The 17,695-nt window shown below is 39.1% G+C and overlaps 2 protein-coding genes and 1 long non-coding RNA gene across 3 annotated transcripts; 1 reads left to right on the top strand and 2 right to left on the bottom strand.

The window, feature by feature from the left end:
• The first annotated feature begins 1,394 nt into the window (after positions 1 to 1,394).
• Positions 1,395 to 4,007, top strand: LOC141365552 (scavenger receptor cysteine-rich domain-containing protein DMBT1-like). The gene is made up of 4 exons (XM_073870053.1): positions 1,395 to 1,557; positions 1,648 to 1,848; positions 2,651 to 2,959; positions 3,409 to 4,007. Exons 1-4 carry the CDS (start codon positions 1,395 to 1,397, stop codon positions 3,720 to 3,722), a joined length of 987 nt encoding a protein of 328 aa, XP_073726154.1. The 3' UTR covers positions 3,723 to 4,007.
• A 5,743-nt stretch (positions 4,008 to 9,750) lies between these two features.
• Positions 9,751 to 11,311, bottom strand: LOC141351335 (uncharacterized). Its single transcript, XR_012359571.1, has 5 exons — positions 11,226 to 11,311; positions 11,040 to 11,144; positions 10,505 to 10,953; positions 10,101 to 10,345; positions 9,751 to 9,873 (listed from the first exon to the last, which is right to left on the bottom strand). It is a non-coding gene; the product is annotated as an uncharacterized lncRNA (long non-coding RNA).
• A 450-nt stretch (positions 11,312 to 11,761) lies between these two features.
• LOC141351077 (uncharacterized) lies at positions 11,762 to 14,028 on the bottom strand. The gene is made up of 7 exons (XM_073857306.1): positions 13,508 to 14,028; positions 13,177 to 13,272; positions 12,966 to 13,061; positions 12,826 to 12,891; positions 12,592 to 12,732; positions 12,154 to 12,478; positions 11,762 to 12,037 (listed from the first exon to the last, which is right to left on the bottom strand). The coding sequence occupies exons 1-6, from the start codon at positions 13,696 to 13,698 to the stop codon at positions 12,154 to 12,156; spliced, it is 915 nt and encodes a 304-aa protein (XP_073713407.1). The 5' UTR covers positions 13,699 to 14,028; the 3' UTR covers positions 11,762 to 12,037.
• Positions 14,029 to 17,695: the final 3,667 nt, after the last annotated feature.

Below are 17,695 nucleotides of genomic sequence, written 5' to 3' on the forward strand. Positions count from 1 at the left end.
TCGGTCCAGCGGAACGCGATCATATTTTAAACACAATCATATATTAAACATGAGGGATGTGTTGCTACAACTCATTGAAATGCATATCATAAACAGGATTAATACCTAACTTAGTGATCTGACTTCGGACAGAGCGCAGCTCTCTGCACGTACGCGAGAGTGAGAGAGAGGCGCTAATATGCAGCGGGTCATATTTTAAACAAAAAGTAAAGTTTGCATCAGCTCGCATGAAACGCATTAAACTGAACAAATAAGGATTACTACTTTAGTTTATGTTTAGACTGCGGACAGACGCAAGAGCGCGTGCACGTGAGACAGAGAGAAGCACAGCTGCTCATGACGCGGCATGCTGGATTTAGTGCTAGAAGAAGTCCAAGACGCGCGCATTAAGTGCAGGTACGTGCAAGAAGGAATTCTCTCTTTACTAGCTCTCCGCTTAAAGTGAAGCCCACAAACCCTCATGTGAGGAAAAGCATGCATTGTGGGTGTTAATATAAAACTGTGATGATAAAAATAATAACCATTCGCCAACTATCGTCTTGACTATCGCCATGAAAGCCTGCCATTGGCGATATGTCTGAAGATCGTCGATACACGATACTATCGTCTATCGGCACAACCCTAGTCTCCCCTATGGTCCTCTGAAGCAGACAAAAACATGAACATGATGAACAGGACTGGCTTTGCATGGTTAAATGATGTACATCTATTTTCACTGTTAACAACATCCCAGCATAGGTTTATTTAATTACCCAGCATGTGTTCTGTCCAATATTTACCTAGCATTGGGTTAAAAATTACCCAGCAGAATTTAGAGTGTAGGATATACTCACTTTTGTTTCAAGCTATTTTGACAATAAGGCCTTTATGTTAAGTTATTTTCAGAGGACAGTAAATATATTTAAGTAGCACATTTACTACTCTAAAATATATCCACATTTTATTTCTGCACCGAACAGAAATGACCACCTGCCTAATATTGTGTAGGTCCCCATTTTGCCACCAAAACAGCCCTGACCCGTCGAGGCATGGACTCGACTAGACCTCTGAAGGTGTGCTGTGGTATTTGTCACCAAGCAACATGATCTCACAAAGTTCCGTGGGATAGTCACAGAATTTTTGCAAATTTTTCCATGGCATTCTCATGGATCTCCGCATTTTTCCGTGGCCCTGCCACGACTGTCTTTTTCCATGCCATGCCACTTTAACTATTGGTTTATACTATTTTTTCTGATGTATTATTTTATATTTTCTAAACTTTAAACAATTGTCGCCTGGTGTTGGGGTTAGAGTTGGGTTTGGGTAGGGATGTCATTTTATGTAGATCTAACCCTAAACCGAAGCGGAAATGGTAAGAAAATAGGACAAAACAGTTGAGTAACCAAACCGTGAGAATGCCACGGAAAAAGACAGTCCACCTGGAGGGCGCACGGCCAGAACGGCTGAGAGGATCAGGGACCCTGGAAGTCCCGGATCCACCCAACACGACTTTCAGGACAGCAGGTGGTCTCCTTTTCTGCCTGCGCTTCTGCTCGGAAGACCTATCTGTGGGCTTGGGTACAAGATGTATATGCATACTGTGTATGTGACAAATAAAAATCTTGAATCTTAAACATCTCCTTATGGTTTTAAACTACTCTCCTTTAGATGTTAGACTGATAAATGGATCTAATCAATGTTCTGGACGAGTGGAGGTTTTATATAATAATCAATGGGGAACCATCTGTGATGCTGGCTGGGATTTAACAGATGCTGCAGTGGTGTGTAGTAGCATGGATTGTGGGACTCCTGTAGCAGCAAAGACCGGAGCTTTCTTTGGGCAGGGTTCAGGACCTGTGTGGCTGGATGGTGTGAGTTGTTCTGGGAATGAGCCAACAGTGAGAAATTGTTCATCAAAGCAAATAGGAACAAGCACCTGCAGCCATGGACGAGATGCTGGAGTCGTCTGTAACCGTGAGCTTAAAATTCTTGGATAAATATTGCATGTAGTTAGCCCAAATTAAAAACTATTTTATTAACTAGACATTATTTATTTTCTTTACACTATATTATTATTTGGTCCTGATTTAACAAAATTATGAAAGCGCAATTACAAAAAAAATGCAGATTTGCAGAAAATTTCTGTGAGTGATTTATTCATAAGGCCAGAGTAATTTAAGACATGCTTTATTTGGGTGTTAAATAATGGCACATATATCAGTACACTGATCAGTGTGATTAATTTAAATACTCTCCTCTCATATATTTTGTGTCTAAAAGAGAATCTGCTACAAATGCATATGCAATCGTCAATCGGAAAAACAACGTAAATGTCCACGCCTCTTCAGTGCTAATTTTTCACTACGTGTATTAGTAAATCAGAAAGAGAAACTTCATGTGACTCTTTTCCAATGAGAGTGATTTACTGTAACTGTAGGTCATTCATCATGGTTTATCTTCTCCTCGACAACAGTCCAGTAATATCATTCACATTTTTAAACTGCCGTGTTGGTTTGTCATTCTGTGTAAAAGAGTTACATATTTTTAAATGTCCCTTTTGGTGTTCCACAGAAGTAATAACAGTTTACATCTGTGAAACAACATGAGTCTGAATAAATAATGACATGATTTATAAGAATATTTCAGTGTTTTTGATAACATGTCTTTTTAGCTCCTGTTAGGTTAGTGAATGGTGAGAATTCATGTTCTGGACGAGTGGAGGTTCTGTATAATGGTCAGTGGGGAACAGTGTGTTCAGATAACTGGGATTTTCCTGATGCTGTAGTGGTGTGTAGAGAGGTTGGATGTCCCACTGGTGCTGAAGCGAAACTATATTCCTACTTTGGATCTGGTGTAGGAACAATATGGATGAATAATGTTCAGTGTGGGGGGAATGAATGGTCTTTAAAGGATTGCAAATTTCGTGGATGGGCATCACACAACTGTAATCATTCATTTGATGCTGGAGTCACCTGTCGAGGTACTATACGATAGAATCAGTGTTTTTACTTTGCTTGCTCTACTCAGCCCTTTAAGTAACTGCATAGGATGTTTGTGATTATATACCAAAATGATTCTGTTAAAAAGATTAAATCTGAATCAGGCATATTGCAAACTAGGGTACAATCTGTTGACTAACAAGCAGTAAATAATGGCACAGCAGTCTCAAAAAATGGCTGTACAGGAAATCCCTAAGAAATAAGCAGCAATAACAGTTTTATAATATAGTTTAATTATTTATGTGTATCTTGTCTGTATATAGGCATATATATATATATATATATATATATATATATATATATATATATATATATATATATAGCATATTAATATGCTAAACAGAGTTATTACATTTGCAAAAAATAAACAGCAAAAATGACTTTTATACATTCTGACATTTACTTATGGTATTCATTCACTCTTCTTTAGATATTAGACTGGTAAATGGATCTAATCTGTGTTCTGGAAGAGTGGAGGTTTTAAATAATAATCAATGGGGAACCGTCTGCGATGCTGGCTGGGATTTAACAGATGCTGCAGTGGTGTGTAAGAGCATGGGTTGTGGGACTCCAATAGAAGTAAAGACTGGGGCTTTTTTTGGGCAGGGTTCAGGACCCGTGTGGCTGGATGATGTGACTTGTTCTGGGAATGAGCCAAGAGTAACAAGTTGTCCTTCAAAGGCATTAGGGACAAGCACCTGTAGTCATGGACAAGATGCTGGAGTCATCTGTAACAGTGAGTAGAAAATACTTGGCTGAATATGTATGTAGTCCCAGTCTAACAAAAGATGTCTCTGCTAGTTTCTGCTGTTTTTTTTCTGAAAACAACAAACGGATGGTATTTTGCATTATTCAGAAATCTGTTTATAAAATTCTTATTGTTCTTCCAATATTTGTCTTAAAACATGTTGATAGGATATTGATGGTTGATATTATTAATAGAAACAACAGATTTAAGGTAAAGGGTTGTATTGTTTAAAATTGAAGCATTCAAAGTAAAAACTTTACAAAACAATGCACTGCTGTACACTCTTAGAACGGATGTGTTAAAAACAACAGAGTCAGTGTTAGTTTAGGGACAACACACTAATTGCATTGTCCCAGAATACACACATCTCTGCCAGTGGACATTTTTAAAGTTATTATTGAATAATTGAACTACATTTTTGTATTATTCAAACTCCTGTGCTCCGCCCAGCTGCCCCATTGAGGGTACGGCTGTGGTGCCATTGCTTCCACTTGTATGGTCCCTGGGAGCCTGGCTAGCACTTCCTAGCCCATGCCACTGGCTTCTTCACACCTTCAGACTCAGCTATGCAATTCAGTTCACCCCCTTTCTATATGTGAACCAAACTTAAAACATTAGAACCTCAGAACAGCTGTCTGTAATGTAGGCCAGCAAAGGGGAAAGGCTATCTCCATTGAAGAGGATGTCCACCTGGATAGTGGACACTATCGCCTTGGCTTACCAAGCTCGGGGGATGCTTTGCCATCTCAGGTTGCAAGCTCACTCTACCATCAGTATAAGCTTCTCTAATACCACTGGCAGCCAGATATGCATGGCAGCTGGCACCAGACCTTCATTGTTGAATTTTTGATAACAACTGTTAGCCTGGGTGACCATATATAGCTACCCTGAGGGAATCCCATATGTGTATTCTGTAGCAGTATATGTTTAATCCAGCATTTTCCTCGGGTAAAGCCTGCGCTGCTGTCTCTAATAGTGTATTCTCTTGAAGCAGTGTTCCCTCCTTTTGGTTGGAATGGGTACAATTCCCATGTTATCCAAAATTTCACTGAGTGGGATGTGCAGGAACAACAGTGACCCCCTTCACGTCATGAAGCCCTGTTCCATCTTCCTTTGGGCAAGAGACTGGGAGGCTTATGCAGGGCGAATTGACTGACTGAAAGGAAAATATATATTCTCAAAACTGCACTCACAGAATCCGGCTTTATGAAGACTAAACTCTATATAAAACATTCATAAATAGTAAAAACAAATAATCACAGCATTATAATATAATATAATATATTTCTATGTACAGTCTTGCTCAAAATAATAGCAATACAATGTGACTAACCAGAATAATCAAGGTTTTTAGTATATTTTTTTATTGCTACGTGGCAAACAAGTTACCAGTAGGTTCAGTAGATTCTCAGAAAACAAATGAGACCCAGCATTCATGATATGCACGCTCTTAAGGCTGTGCAATCGGGCAACTAGTTGAATTAGCTGAAAGTGGTGTGTTCAAAAAAATAGCAGTGTGGCATTCAATCACTGAGGTCATCAATTTTGTGAAGAAACAGGTGTGAATCAGGTGGCCCCTATTTAAGGATGAAGCCAACACTTGTTGGACATGCATTTGAAAGCTGAGGAAAATGCGTCATTCAAGACATTGTTCAGAAGAACAGCGTACTTTGATTAAAAAGTTGATTGGAGAGGGGAAAACCTATAAAGAGGTGCAAAAAATGATAGGCTGTTCAGCTAAAACGATCTCCAATGCCTTAAAATGGAGAGCAAAACCAGAGAGACGTGGAAGAAAACGGAAGACAACCATCAAAATGGATAGAAGAATAACCAGAATGGCAAAGGCTCAGCCAATGATCACCTCCAGGATGATCAAAGACAGTCTGGAGTTACCTGTAAGTACTGTGACAGATAGAAGACGTCTGTGTGAAGCTAATCTATTTTCAAGAATCCCCCGCAAAGTCCATCTGTTAAAAAAAAGGCATGTGCAGAAGAGGTTACAATTTGCCAAAGAACACATCAACTGGCCTAAAGAGAAATGGAGGAACATTTTGTGGACTGATGAGAGTAAAATTGTTCTTTTTGGGTCCAAGGGCCACAGGCAGTTTGTGAGACGACCCCCAAACTCTGAATTCAAGCCACAGTACACAGTGAAGACAGTGAAGCATGGAGGTGCAAGAATCATGATATGGGCATGTTTCTCCTACTATGGTGTTGGGCCTATTTATCGCATACCAGGGATCATGGATCAGTTTGCATATGTTAAAATACTTGAAGAGGTCATGTTGCCCTATGCTGAAGAGGACATGCCCTTGAAATGGTTGTTTCAACAAGACAATGACCCAGAACACACTAGTAAATGGGCAAAGTCTTGGTTCCAAACCAACAAAATTAATGTTATGGAGTGGCCAGCCCAATCTCCAGACCTTAATCCAATTGAGAACTTGTGGGGTGATATCAAAAATGTTGTTTCTGAAGCAAAACCAAGAAATGTGAATGAATTGTGGAATGTTGTTAAAGAATCATGGAGTGGAATAACACCTGAGAGGTGCCACAAGTTGGTTGACTCCATGCCACACAGATATGTCAAGCAGTTTTAAAAAACTGTGGTCATACAACTAAATATTAGTTTAGTGATACACCGGATTGCTAAATCCCAGGAAAAAAATGTTTGTACAAAATAGTTTTGAGTTTGTACAGTCAAAGGTAGACACTGCTATTTTTTTGAACACACCCCTTTCAACTAATTGCCCAATTGCACAGCCTTAAGATCGTGCATATCATGAATGCTGGGTCTTGTTTGTTTTCTGAGAATCTACTGAACCTACTGGTAACTTGTTTGCCACGTAGCAATAAAAAATATACTAAAAACCTTGATTATTCTGGTTAGTCACATTGTACTGCTATTATTTTGAACAATACTGTATGTTTTCTGCATTTGTTATTAAGTAACACAGCATTATGCTGAGAAATTGCAATAATAACTTTGAGACATTGACACTTGCTTATGGTTTTTAATCCACTCTCCTTTAGATTTTCGATTGGTAAATGGATCTGATCAGTGTTCTGGAAGAGTTGAGGTTTTATATAATAATCAATGGGGAACCATCTGTGATGCTGGCTGGGATTTAACAGATGCTGCAGTGGTGTGTAATAGCATGGGTTGTGGGTCTCCTGTAGCAGCAAAGATGGGGGCTTTCTTTGGGCAGGGCTCAGCATCTGTGTGGCTGGAGAATGTAAGATGTTCTGGGAATGAGCCAACAGTGAGACATTGTCCATCAAATGCATTAGGAACAAGCACCTGTAGTCATGGACAAGATGCTGGAGTCATCTGTAACCGTGAGCTTAACATTTTAAATGAATAATACATGTAGTTGTCTGTCTTTATGGTTATTGACCTGTTTGCTAACACAAAAGACATTCTGATAAATCTTTATGCAACTCTTTTCGAATAATAGTGATTTATAATCTACAGTATTTGTATGTCATTGATCATGAAATATCATCCCCATGATAACAGCTCAGAAATCTTGTTGGCCATCCCACATTTTCAAACTGGCATGTTGATTTGGCATGTTTGATCACTTCTTGTTTAGTATAAAATGTAAGAACTTACATCTTTGAAGCAAATTGTGGGTGAGCAAATAATGACAAAATTTACAAGAACATTTAAACATGTTTAATAACATGTCCTTTATTCCTGGTTAGCTCCTGTTAGGTTGGTGAATGGTAGGTTGGTGAATGGTGAGAACTCATGTTCTGGACGAGTGGAGGTTCTTCAAAATGGAACATGGGGAACAGTGTGTACAGATAATTGGGACTCTACTGATGCTGCAGTTGTGTGTAAAGAGGTTGGCTGTCCAACCGGTGGTGAAGCTAAAAGATATACTTACTTTGGACCTGGTGTAGGAACTATATGGATGGATGATGTTCAATGTACAGGGACTGAATTGTCACTTAAGAAGTGCAAATTTCGTGGATGGGAAACACATGATTGTGATCATTTACGTGATGCTGGAGTCATCTGTCGAGGTAGGATGGATATAGTGTTTTTTACTTTGCTAGTCTCTGTGCAACCGTTCAGATGACTGCTTTGAATATTTGTGATTTCATATAAAAACTATTCTTAAAGGAACAGTATGTAAGAAATTTATATCAATGAATCATAGAATGGCCCTGATATGTCACTAGACATTAAGAAATCATTTTCATTTCAAATACTTATATCACTGACAACAGTGGTCCAGCCAGGATATTGTCATTTAAAAAGTGGAGTTGGCCAGCCCCCCTAAAAAAATTTGATTCATTAAAGGTGGAAAAGAGGATGTTTTCCCCGCCTGAGAATCCAACGACCGTTACTGAGTTTTTTAAAAGAGCGCATGCGTAAGAACAGCCCCCCTCCCTCACAGAAAATTTCTAGGTAACGCCTCCCAAAACTCGTGCACGAGTATTGGAACAGGAGTGTTTGTTTACCACCGGCATATGCTGTGTCGCGTCAGTGGATTCATGTCGGACTCACCGCAGGTAACTCAAAATCTGCAGTTGTTAGTCCTTACAAAAACATATGAAAAATCAAAAATATGTGGCAAATACAGTCAAAACATTTCCGGAATTTTAAGTCGAAATTTCGGATATGTTTGCATTTAGGCACGAACTGTATCAATAAAGCTTAGCTATCGTATAGCATCACAGCTGCTAACTTAGCATATGTTTCATTTTTCTGTAAATTCGCGAACTCCGTTGTAATTTACTGTGTATTAGAGCACTGAAGATGCTGACCCTGAATATGAGCCACAACCCTATAGCGAAAGACGCCTGGTCAGAGCCAGGGGAGTGAGAGGAGCGAGGGGACTGAGAGGAGCGAGGGGCGTAAGACGGCCCACTCGAAGCAGAGGCCGACTGGCTGACCTGTCACAGGAGGACATAGAAGGGTACAACATCTTCAAGCACAGAGGCTTGCAAGTGAACGGGTGTGTATACATTGATCTCTATGACTTATTATAATATTTTCTCTATTATTAGAACCACTACTCCTTCATTGCATCTAACACCAAAAAAGTACACTTGGGTTGCTCTTGAAATACAGTTGTTATTGTATTTGTGTACTCCCATTTGTTATTGTTATAATACATTTGTTATTGTATTTGTGTACTCCCATTTGTTATTGTTATAATACATTTGTTATTGTATTTGTGTACTTCCAAATAAAGACTTTGACACTATTTCCTAGGACATTACATACACAAAGCAATTGTAAAGACCAAGTACTGACACCTTTTTTGGTAACTGAATAACATTTGCACATTAGAATGCTAACTGTAACTATGATTTTGACAGGCTAGGATACAGAGGCTGGACATAAATCAGTGCCATCAGCTGCTAGAGCGCTGTCTCACCCGTGAACCCAGTCTCATTTTCGATTTACTGGAACATACCCCTGACCCCCCAACCTGACCAACCTCTAGCTATGCCCCCTCATCCAGAGTTACCAAGCTGGTGTGTCTGTATGAACTGCAGGGAGATGCCCACACTTTTGGAAAGAAAATGCTGTGGTCAACAACAACAACACTGCATATCAAATGTACCACAAATGGATTTATACATCATTCAGGAAGGGGTCCTGCGTCTTGCAAGACGAATCTGGAATGATGTACGAGCAGAGGAAGACGCACAAGAAGTTGGTGAAAGCCATAGACAGTTCCGGTACGCAGCTTACAGACAATTTGTTGTGTGGCAATATGGTGTCCTCGGACCAGGCCATAGAATTGTTTTACCAAGCTGCTGTGTGTGGAGAATACGGGATAGATTTCCAGACCCTAATGGAAATTACGTTGGTTTCATCCCTACCAGATTGTAATTTATAGTTGTTGTTTTTTTCTAATGTGTATGTGTAATGAGTATTTTGAGAACGTTCTGTAGTATTGTTAGCAAAGTAGCAGACTGTGATAAGCACAACATGTTCAACGTAGGTAGATTTATGTACACCTAAGTAGAATAAAAGACATTTGTTTATAATATTGCAATGTCCCATTTTAATGATCAAATTAACATATTTACATATTTTATACATTTTTAACACAACTCCATTGAAAACAAAATAAAGGGTGAAGGGCTGAGCCTTGGCACAGGTCTACTGGGATGATTGGCCTTTAAAAAAAAGAAAAGAAATGCAAATTATGTATTGTTCAGTAGTTATTCAAATACAATATACACACAAAGCACATTACTAAAATTATAGACAATGTTATTTTATACCAGGTACATCATACAGCGTAACGTAAGCATGTTTTTGGTGAATTATTTGTGAACAAAAAAAAGTGTTTTGAGGTATTTCCATCACACATTTCACAGCATTTTGGGTACATAAAACTCACCTAGCCCTCTGCTCACTTGCTGTTGCATAAGCTCCTGTATTGATGGTGCTGTGCCACCCAAGAGAAGCCCAAGCCTACATGGATCGTCAGGTCTGTAAGGATGGCTCTCTGCCATCCCTCGAGGTGCCAACAGTCTTGAACGCAAAATAACACCCTGTAGATCTTGGATGTAGCTGTAGTCCTTATTGACCTTTAGCACATACATTCTCCAAGTCTTTGATCTTTTGTTGTAAAGTCTTGTACACCTTTTAGGACAAAAACATATTTTTAGGTCACTACACCTAGTGTAAAACAACTGAAAGCAAATAACTCTAAGTGTTTTTCTCATAACAGTGTGTATTACATCTTCATCCCTTGCACAAACACTTTGTCATATGCATGTAAGTAGCAGTTAAAAAAATTACTGTAATGTGCCATCTGCACGTGTCTTTTTGGGTCTGTTGAGATGGTGATTGTAGTCTAGGCCTGCCAACAATGTTCGTGCTTCATAAACCGGTGGGGAGAAGCTGAAGCGCTTACTAGCATACATAAGTATGTGATTGTGAAATGACTCCAGTTCGGAGGTCGATCTATGGAAAAAAATATAGTTTCTAATGCAATATACATAAAGAAAATTTAAATTTGAGTGTCAATGTGAAGTTGCATCATTACTGTTTTATAAAAATGTGTACCTGAAAGCCAGATACTGATGCCAGCGTGCATCCAGAACAATTTGGCGCAGTTTCTGATGTGCGACAGAGCCCTTGGGGATCCATGCTTTATTCCTGTCGGCCTCCAAAGGACCATGACTGCAAGAACCAAGGAACCACTGATGCACACCTGTCACATGTTGTAGAAGTCCAGTCCATAGGTCCTTTTTAAGTTTAACGTAACAAATATTAATTATTTCCATTACACCATATCAAGTACTTTAAAGTTTAAAGTAATAAAAGTAATTACCATAAACTTCTCATATGAATCAGCTTCTTTGCAACAGTACCAGAAGTGGTTGCTGATGTCCTTGTTCCAACTCAGAAGTAAGGCACAATCCTTCTGCCGTCCTGCCTAAAAATACACATAAAATACTTAATATTAACAAAGGTGTGGGGGAAAATGCATCCATGCATCAGTACCAAAAAAACATACCGCCACAATCCGTTTGCTTAGGTTCTTAGCCCCATGCCAGATGTCCAGAGTGTGTTTTATACCACAGTCTTTATATTTTCCTGTACAAAAGTATTCCACAGTAATTGTTTAGTGTTTTATTACTGAATTGCTATATTTTGTCAGTAGAAATATTTATCATTCCTACTTACGAAACAGCGCTGATATTTGTGAACTCGCATCAGTGCAGACTTCAGTCACATTATTTAACTCTGTAGCGACACTGTCCAAGGTTTGAATGAAAGCCGCCTTCTCCATAATGACAGAGTTGAGTTGAGTTTGACGCTTATCAATGTTGACAATGGAGACTATTCTTTTTGAGTCATTTTCCATTGTGGTATATGTGCAGTATTGAGCACAAAATCCTGGGCTGTCCATCCGAGCGTCCCCTTAGAATGTCACATAAAGATAAGTCATCAATATAAAGATATTTACATGTAACAAACTTCAAGTACTAGTTTACAGTCACATTTCAAAGCAAAAGATTCATCACCTGACATGGATAAATAGACCAGCACAACAGAATCCTTTGTTTTCAGCTGGCTGATGACTTTATCCCTCTCCTGATTCCAAAATTCTCGTATGTTGTCAACACAGAACCCTTCTTGAATTTTGTAGACTGTTGCAGGATCAATAATCCCCATATTCATGAATTTGAAGAGAAGCGCTGTTTTCTTGAAGTTATTTCCTGACAGTAGAATATTGACACCCAACATAAAGTCCCCGACCAGCATTCCAAATTTGAAGTAGCGCTGGGAACTCCACTTCCACACAATGCGACCCTTTGGACAGATCTAAATAAAGGCGGATGTGGCTAAATACTTTTTTTTAAATGTAAAAGTCTAATAATAAGACACCTTGTTAATAATTTTTTGACTCTGAAAATATTGGATAATGTGTACATACTAACTCATTCAAAGATGACTCCGGTGCCTCTGGATTTTAAAGAGACTTCAAAGGGTTTAGCAGCATTGCATTGTGTGCCTGATGTGGGTTCTTTAAATGAGCATCTTTCAATGGGCAGTACAAGGTAGTCCAGAAGCTGTTTCAAGACGTCATGGTACACAATTGAAGCAGGTTGTCCTATGACATCATCCTCAGTAAGGGCCATAGCTGCATTTGGAGGAATAGCTGCATCTTGTCTTTCAACATCAGGGTCATCATGCACAGACTCCTCCATACTGATAACTGGATAGTTTTGTAAACGAATGCCAGTTTTCAGCGCACCACCAGTACTGTTATGACAAGAAAACAGTCATTTGAAAAAATATATTTGTTTTATATGATCCCACTACAGACGTTTTTGAAGCAGCAAAGGAATTATTCACTCAGGGTTAAATTCACCTACCGCACACGGATGGGAGTAACATAGTCCTGATCCTGGCTATCATCCGAGTCTGAATCAAATTCCTTTGTTTCATCTTCCTCTGAGGAAGACAATGACTGGTTTTCCATATCAGTTGTCCAGGTCTTATCATCCCAGTCAATCCTTTTGAGGAAAAACATTTTTAATATCATTGCTAATGGTATTTAAAAATAAATAATTTCTCTGAAAAAGGTCTGTTATAAGAATAATACTTACGTTGAATTGTGAAGGCTATTAAAAGCATCTACATCAGTGTCATCCAGATGTACGTCTGTTTCACACCTAACAAATACAATATATGTACTCACACTGCTATATAATATAATCACAACATACATTTCTTGAACAATAGTTACCTTGGTTCAACCTGCTGAGCTGAAGCTTTAGCTTCACTACCACTGCTGCTGCTGCTGCCCAACTTCTCAATTCCTCCCATAGAGAAATCAGCATCTCTATAATATTAACATAAACTAAGTTTACAATGTTTGACGCGATTAATTTATATGTCGTAACGTCATATTAAAGTAGCAAAAAAAAGAAACCAATGTGTATAATAAAGTTACTCACCGATCTGCGAGTGACTCCGGCAAAATAGTGGACACAGCTGGAGGCTGGGGTCTCACCCAATGGTGTGTAAGCGGAGTTGAAGTAACAGTATCATAACTACAACGACATAAAGTTAACGTTACTGTAAGTCTGAGATTTTTGGGTGTGTGTGAATGATATGATAATAAACACATGAGACGTAGCGTTAGTTCAGTCGACGCTACCCCCATCTAGCATGTACCAGACTGGTCACTGCCTTACAACTATAGTTACAAAAACAACGTCTATATACCGGAATAACAGTACAACAATATTTATTCCACAAAGAAAGAATAATTACTGTTAACGTTACCTGTCGAGAAGAATATTTGCAAACTGCGCGTCTGTCTTGACACCTCTCTGTTCCTTTATTGCTCTCCATCGTTGAAAAGTTTCTCCAAGAACAATTCTGGTTTTATTACGTTCTTCTGTCATTTTTCTCCTCTTCTCAGCGAGTTCAAAAAAACTTTTTTTGCGTCCTCCATCGGGTTTTTTCTCTTCCATTGTGCAAATTCGAGGAGGAAAGAAGCCGCGACAATGAAAACAAACGACGTTTCATGCGCATGCGCCATCTGTGGAAAGTTACTGGAACGCGCACGTCTGTCACAAGGTACGTAATGGCAGTGATTGACAAGCCAGAGGGCCAATCGTTCATGCGATGACCGCATCAGCGATTGGCTGATGTTTTTAAGGCCCTATCTTGTGCACAGATGACGTATATGAATATTATTACTTTCAGTGCACCTAATAAATAGTCTTTTATCAATTAGTAAAGACAGTTTCAAGTAATATTGCAAAAATGTATAAAACAAACATCCTCTTTTCCACCTTTAAGTTGTGATTGCTTCAGTCCCCTATAAAAACTCTTTAGAAAAGGTGACATGCTGCGTCAAGTTTCGGCTCCTCCCCTGATCTGAGTCAGCATGGATTCAATTAAAAATAATATTTATTTATAACATATTTTTAATATTAGCTTGGCTTGGTTTACGCATCTTAACGTTTTAAACAATACTAAAACGTATCAACAAGTAAAATAAAATACAACCCCAAATCAGAAAAAGTTGGGACACTGTAGAAATTGTGAGTAAAAAGGAATGGAATAATTTACAAATCTCATAAACTTATATTTTATTCACAATAGAATATGGATAACAATTCAAATGTTGAAAGTGATACAATTTGAAATGTCATGCCAAATATTGGCTCATTTTGGATTTCATGAGAGCTATACATTCCAAAAAAAGTTGGGACAGGTAGCAATAAGAGGCCAGAAAAGTTAAATGTACATATAAGGAACAGCTGAAAGAAGACCAATGTTTAGGAATAGGAATGTTGTCCTATTCTTATCTAATACAGACTTCTAGTTGCTCAACTGTCTTAGGTCTTTTTTGTCACATCTTCTTCTTTATGATGCACCAAATGTTTTCTATGGGTGAAAGATCTGGACTGCAGGCTGGCCATTTCAGTACCCGGATCCTTCTTCTACACAGCCATGATGTTGTGATTGATGCAGTATGTGGTCTGGCATTGTCATGTTGGAAAATGCAAGGTCTTCCCTGTAAAAAACGACGTCTGAATAGGATCAAATGTATCTAGAACTTGGATAAACCTTTCAGCATTGATGGTGCCTTTCCAGATGTGTAAGCTGCCCATGCCACACGCACTCATGCAACCCCAAACCATCAGAGATGCAGGCTTTTGAACTGAGCGCTAATAACAACTTGGGTTGTCATTGTCCTCTTTAGTCCGGATGAAATGGCGTCCCAGTTTTCCAAAAAGAACTTCAAATTTTGATTCATTGGACCACAGAACAGTTTTTCACTTTGCCACAGTCCATTTTAAATGAGCCTTGCCCAGAGAAAACGCCTGTGATTCTGGATCATGTTTAGATAATGGCGTCTTTCTTGACCTTTTTGGGTGGTTTCCCGGACAGGGATTAGACTAGTCCTTGACTAAAATAACTTTAAGAGCTATCCAAACTGAAAACAACTTGCATTAACATATCTTAAAATACATCAGTGCCCTTTGTTTTGCCTCAAAATGCACACGAGTAATGTTTTTAGTAAGACATGTTTGTTAAAACTAGTTATATTTCCTAATTAAACTAAGGCCTAGTCCTGGCTTAAGCTAAGCCCTGTCCGAGAAACCACCCCATAGAGTTTAAGCTGGCAACGGCGAATGACACGGTGGATTGTGTTCACTGACAATGTTTTCGGGAAGTATTCCTGAGCCCATGTTATGATTTCCATTACAGTAGCATTCCTGTATGTGATGCAGTGCCGTCTAAGGGCCCGAAGATCACGGGCATCAAGTATGGTTTTCCAGCTTTGACCCTTACGCACAGATTGTTCCAGATTCTCTAAACCTTTGAATGATATTATGCACTGTAGATGATGATAACTTGAATCTCTTTGCAATTTTTCTCGGAGAAACTCAGAAAATTATTTTTCGCTGCAGAATTGGGGGAATTGGTGATTCTCTGCCCATCTTGACCTCTGAGAGACACTGCCACTCTGAGAGGCTCTTTTTATACCCAATCATGTTGCCAATTGACCTAATAAGTTGCAAATAGGTCCTTCAACTGTTTCTTATATGTACATTTAAATTATCTGGCCTCTTATTGCTACCTGTCCCAACTTCCCAACTTTTTTTGGAATGTGTAGCTCTCATGAAATCCAAAATGAGCCAATATTTGGCATGACATTTCCAAATATCTCACTTTTAACATTTGATATGTTATCTATATTCTACTATGAATAAAATACAAGTCTATGAGATTTGCAAATCATTCCACCACTTTTCCACTCACAATTTCCACAGCGTCCCAACTTTTTCTGATTTGGGGTTGTAAAACAACAAGTAAAATAAAAAAGTTTTGATTAAACTATATCAAAAAGTAGCCCTCCAGATTGTTTTATCCATTGTGGTAGCCCTTGCATATAAAAAGGTTGGAGACCCCTGACCTACAGAATAGACATAGGGGTTGTTTCCCAGACAGTGCTTAAGTCTAGTTCAAGACTAAAATGCCTGTTTGGGTTTTAGTTCTTAACTAAGAGTAGCTTGCACTAACATATCTTAAAATACATCAGTCACATAGTTTTTTCTCAAGATGCACACCTGTAATATTTTTGTAAGGTATGCTTGTAAAAACGACTTAATCATCCTAATATAACTAAGGCCTATTCCTGGCTTAATTTAAACCCTGTCCTGAAAACTCAATATTAAGGTAGATCACTTGTTGGTCAGTCCCCTTTCTATATTTTAGATCTGTATTTAGACGTGTATTTGTACAGTGAATAATGAATCAGGAAGTCTTCATTGTAAAAAAATCTCCATTCCCAAATTAAAATTTTCTAGTCCCATATATGAAACACAGGGAATACAATGGAATAATGGATTGCAATAAGGTTAGTAGTATACAACCCTACCTCTAATAGTTAAATAATATTTTATTCATAAATAATCATACCCTTACTGGGGGCTGAGCCCCTCTAAAATTAAAATCCTAGAATCACCCCTGCAAGATAATGAACAGGATAATGAGGAAGAACCTAAAAACATGACTTAGGGTTGACACATTTGTTTCGCGATGTGAACATTGTTTTCCAAAACCCGCACCCACAAACCCCACCCAAATCCCCATGAAAAGTGTGTTCTGAGGTACGGTTGGTGTGCACTGCCCCTGTTAAAAAAAACAGCATAGACCAACATAATTCCCATGCTGGTTTGGTGCTGGTTTAGCTTGTGGTCACCAGCATACCAGCACCAAGACACAACATATGCTGCTCTTGCTGGTATGCTGTTTTTTCCAGCAGGGGCGGTACTGTTCACTGTTGATATGAACTCGATCCAACTAAATCGAATAAATGGGTGTGAGAGTGACACAATGTAAACAAAGACAAAGCCTTCAAAGTCACGCAGCATTTCAATTGTTAAGGGAGTGCTCCCTGACTGCAGATTCTTCATTGGAGAGAAACCCATCCTAACAGTGTCTGACCAGCTTGTTAAGAGCCTTGGAAGGTGGTTTGATGCCAGCCTGAGGGATAAAGATCAGGTACAGCAGCTGCGGAAAGAAATCAGAAAAGGGGCTCCAGGCCATTGTCAACACTCAGCTCCCTGGAAGATTGAAGGCCTGGTGTATACAGTTTGGCCTCTTTCCTTGAGTGATGTGGCCCCTTACCATTCTTGAGGTCCCAATCTCGAAAGTAGAGAAGTTGGAAAGAGGAATCACAGGCTACATCAAGAAATGGCTTGGGGTGCCTCGATGCCTTACCCGCCATAGGCCTCTATGGACATTGCACCCTAAAACTGCCCTTCACTAGTCACACAGAGGAATTCAAACATGCTAAAGTAAGAATCTAGATGACACTGCCTGAATCTTGTGATGCAATGGTGAGTAACAACACACCTACCGTTGTGGCAGGCTGCAAATGGAGACTAGGTAGTGCGGTGGAGAAGGCAGCATCCCATCTCAAACTTGCAGACATAGAGGGGCATGTCC

The sequence above is a fragment of the Misgurnus anguillicaudatus genome, chromosome 1 (assembly GCF_027580225.2).
Source record: "Misgurnus anguillicaudatus chromosome 1, ASM2758022v2, whole genome shotgun sequence".
Taxonomy (NCBI): Eukaryota; Metazoa; Chordata; class Actinopteri; order Cypriniformes; family Cobitidae; genus Misgurnus; species Misgurnus anguillicaudatus.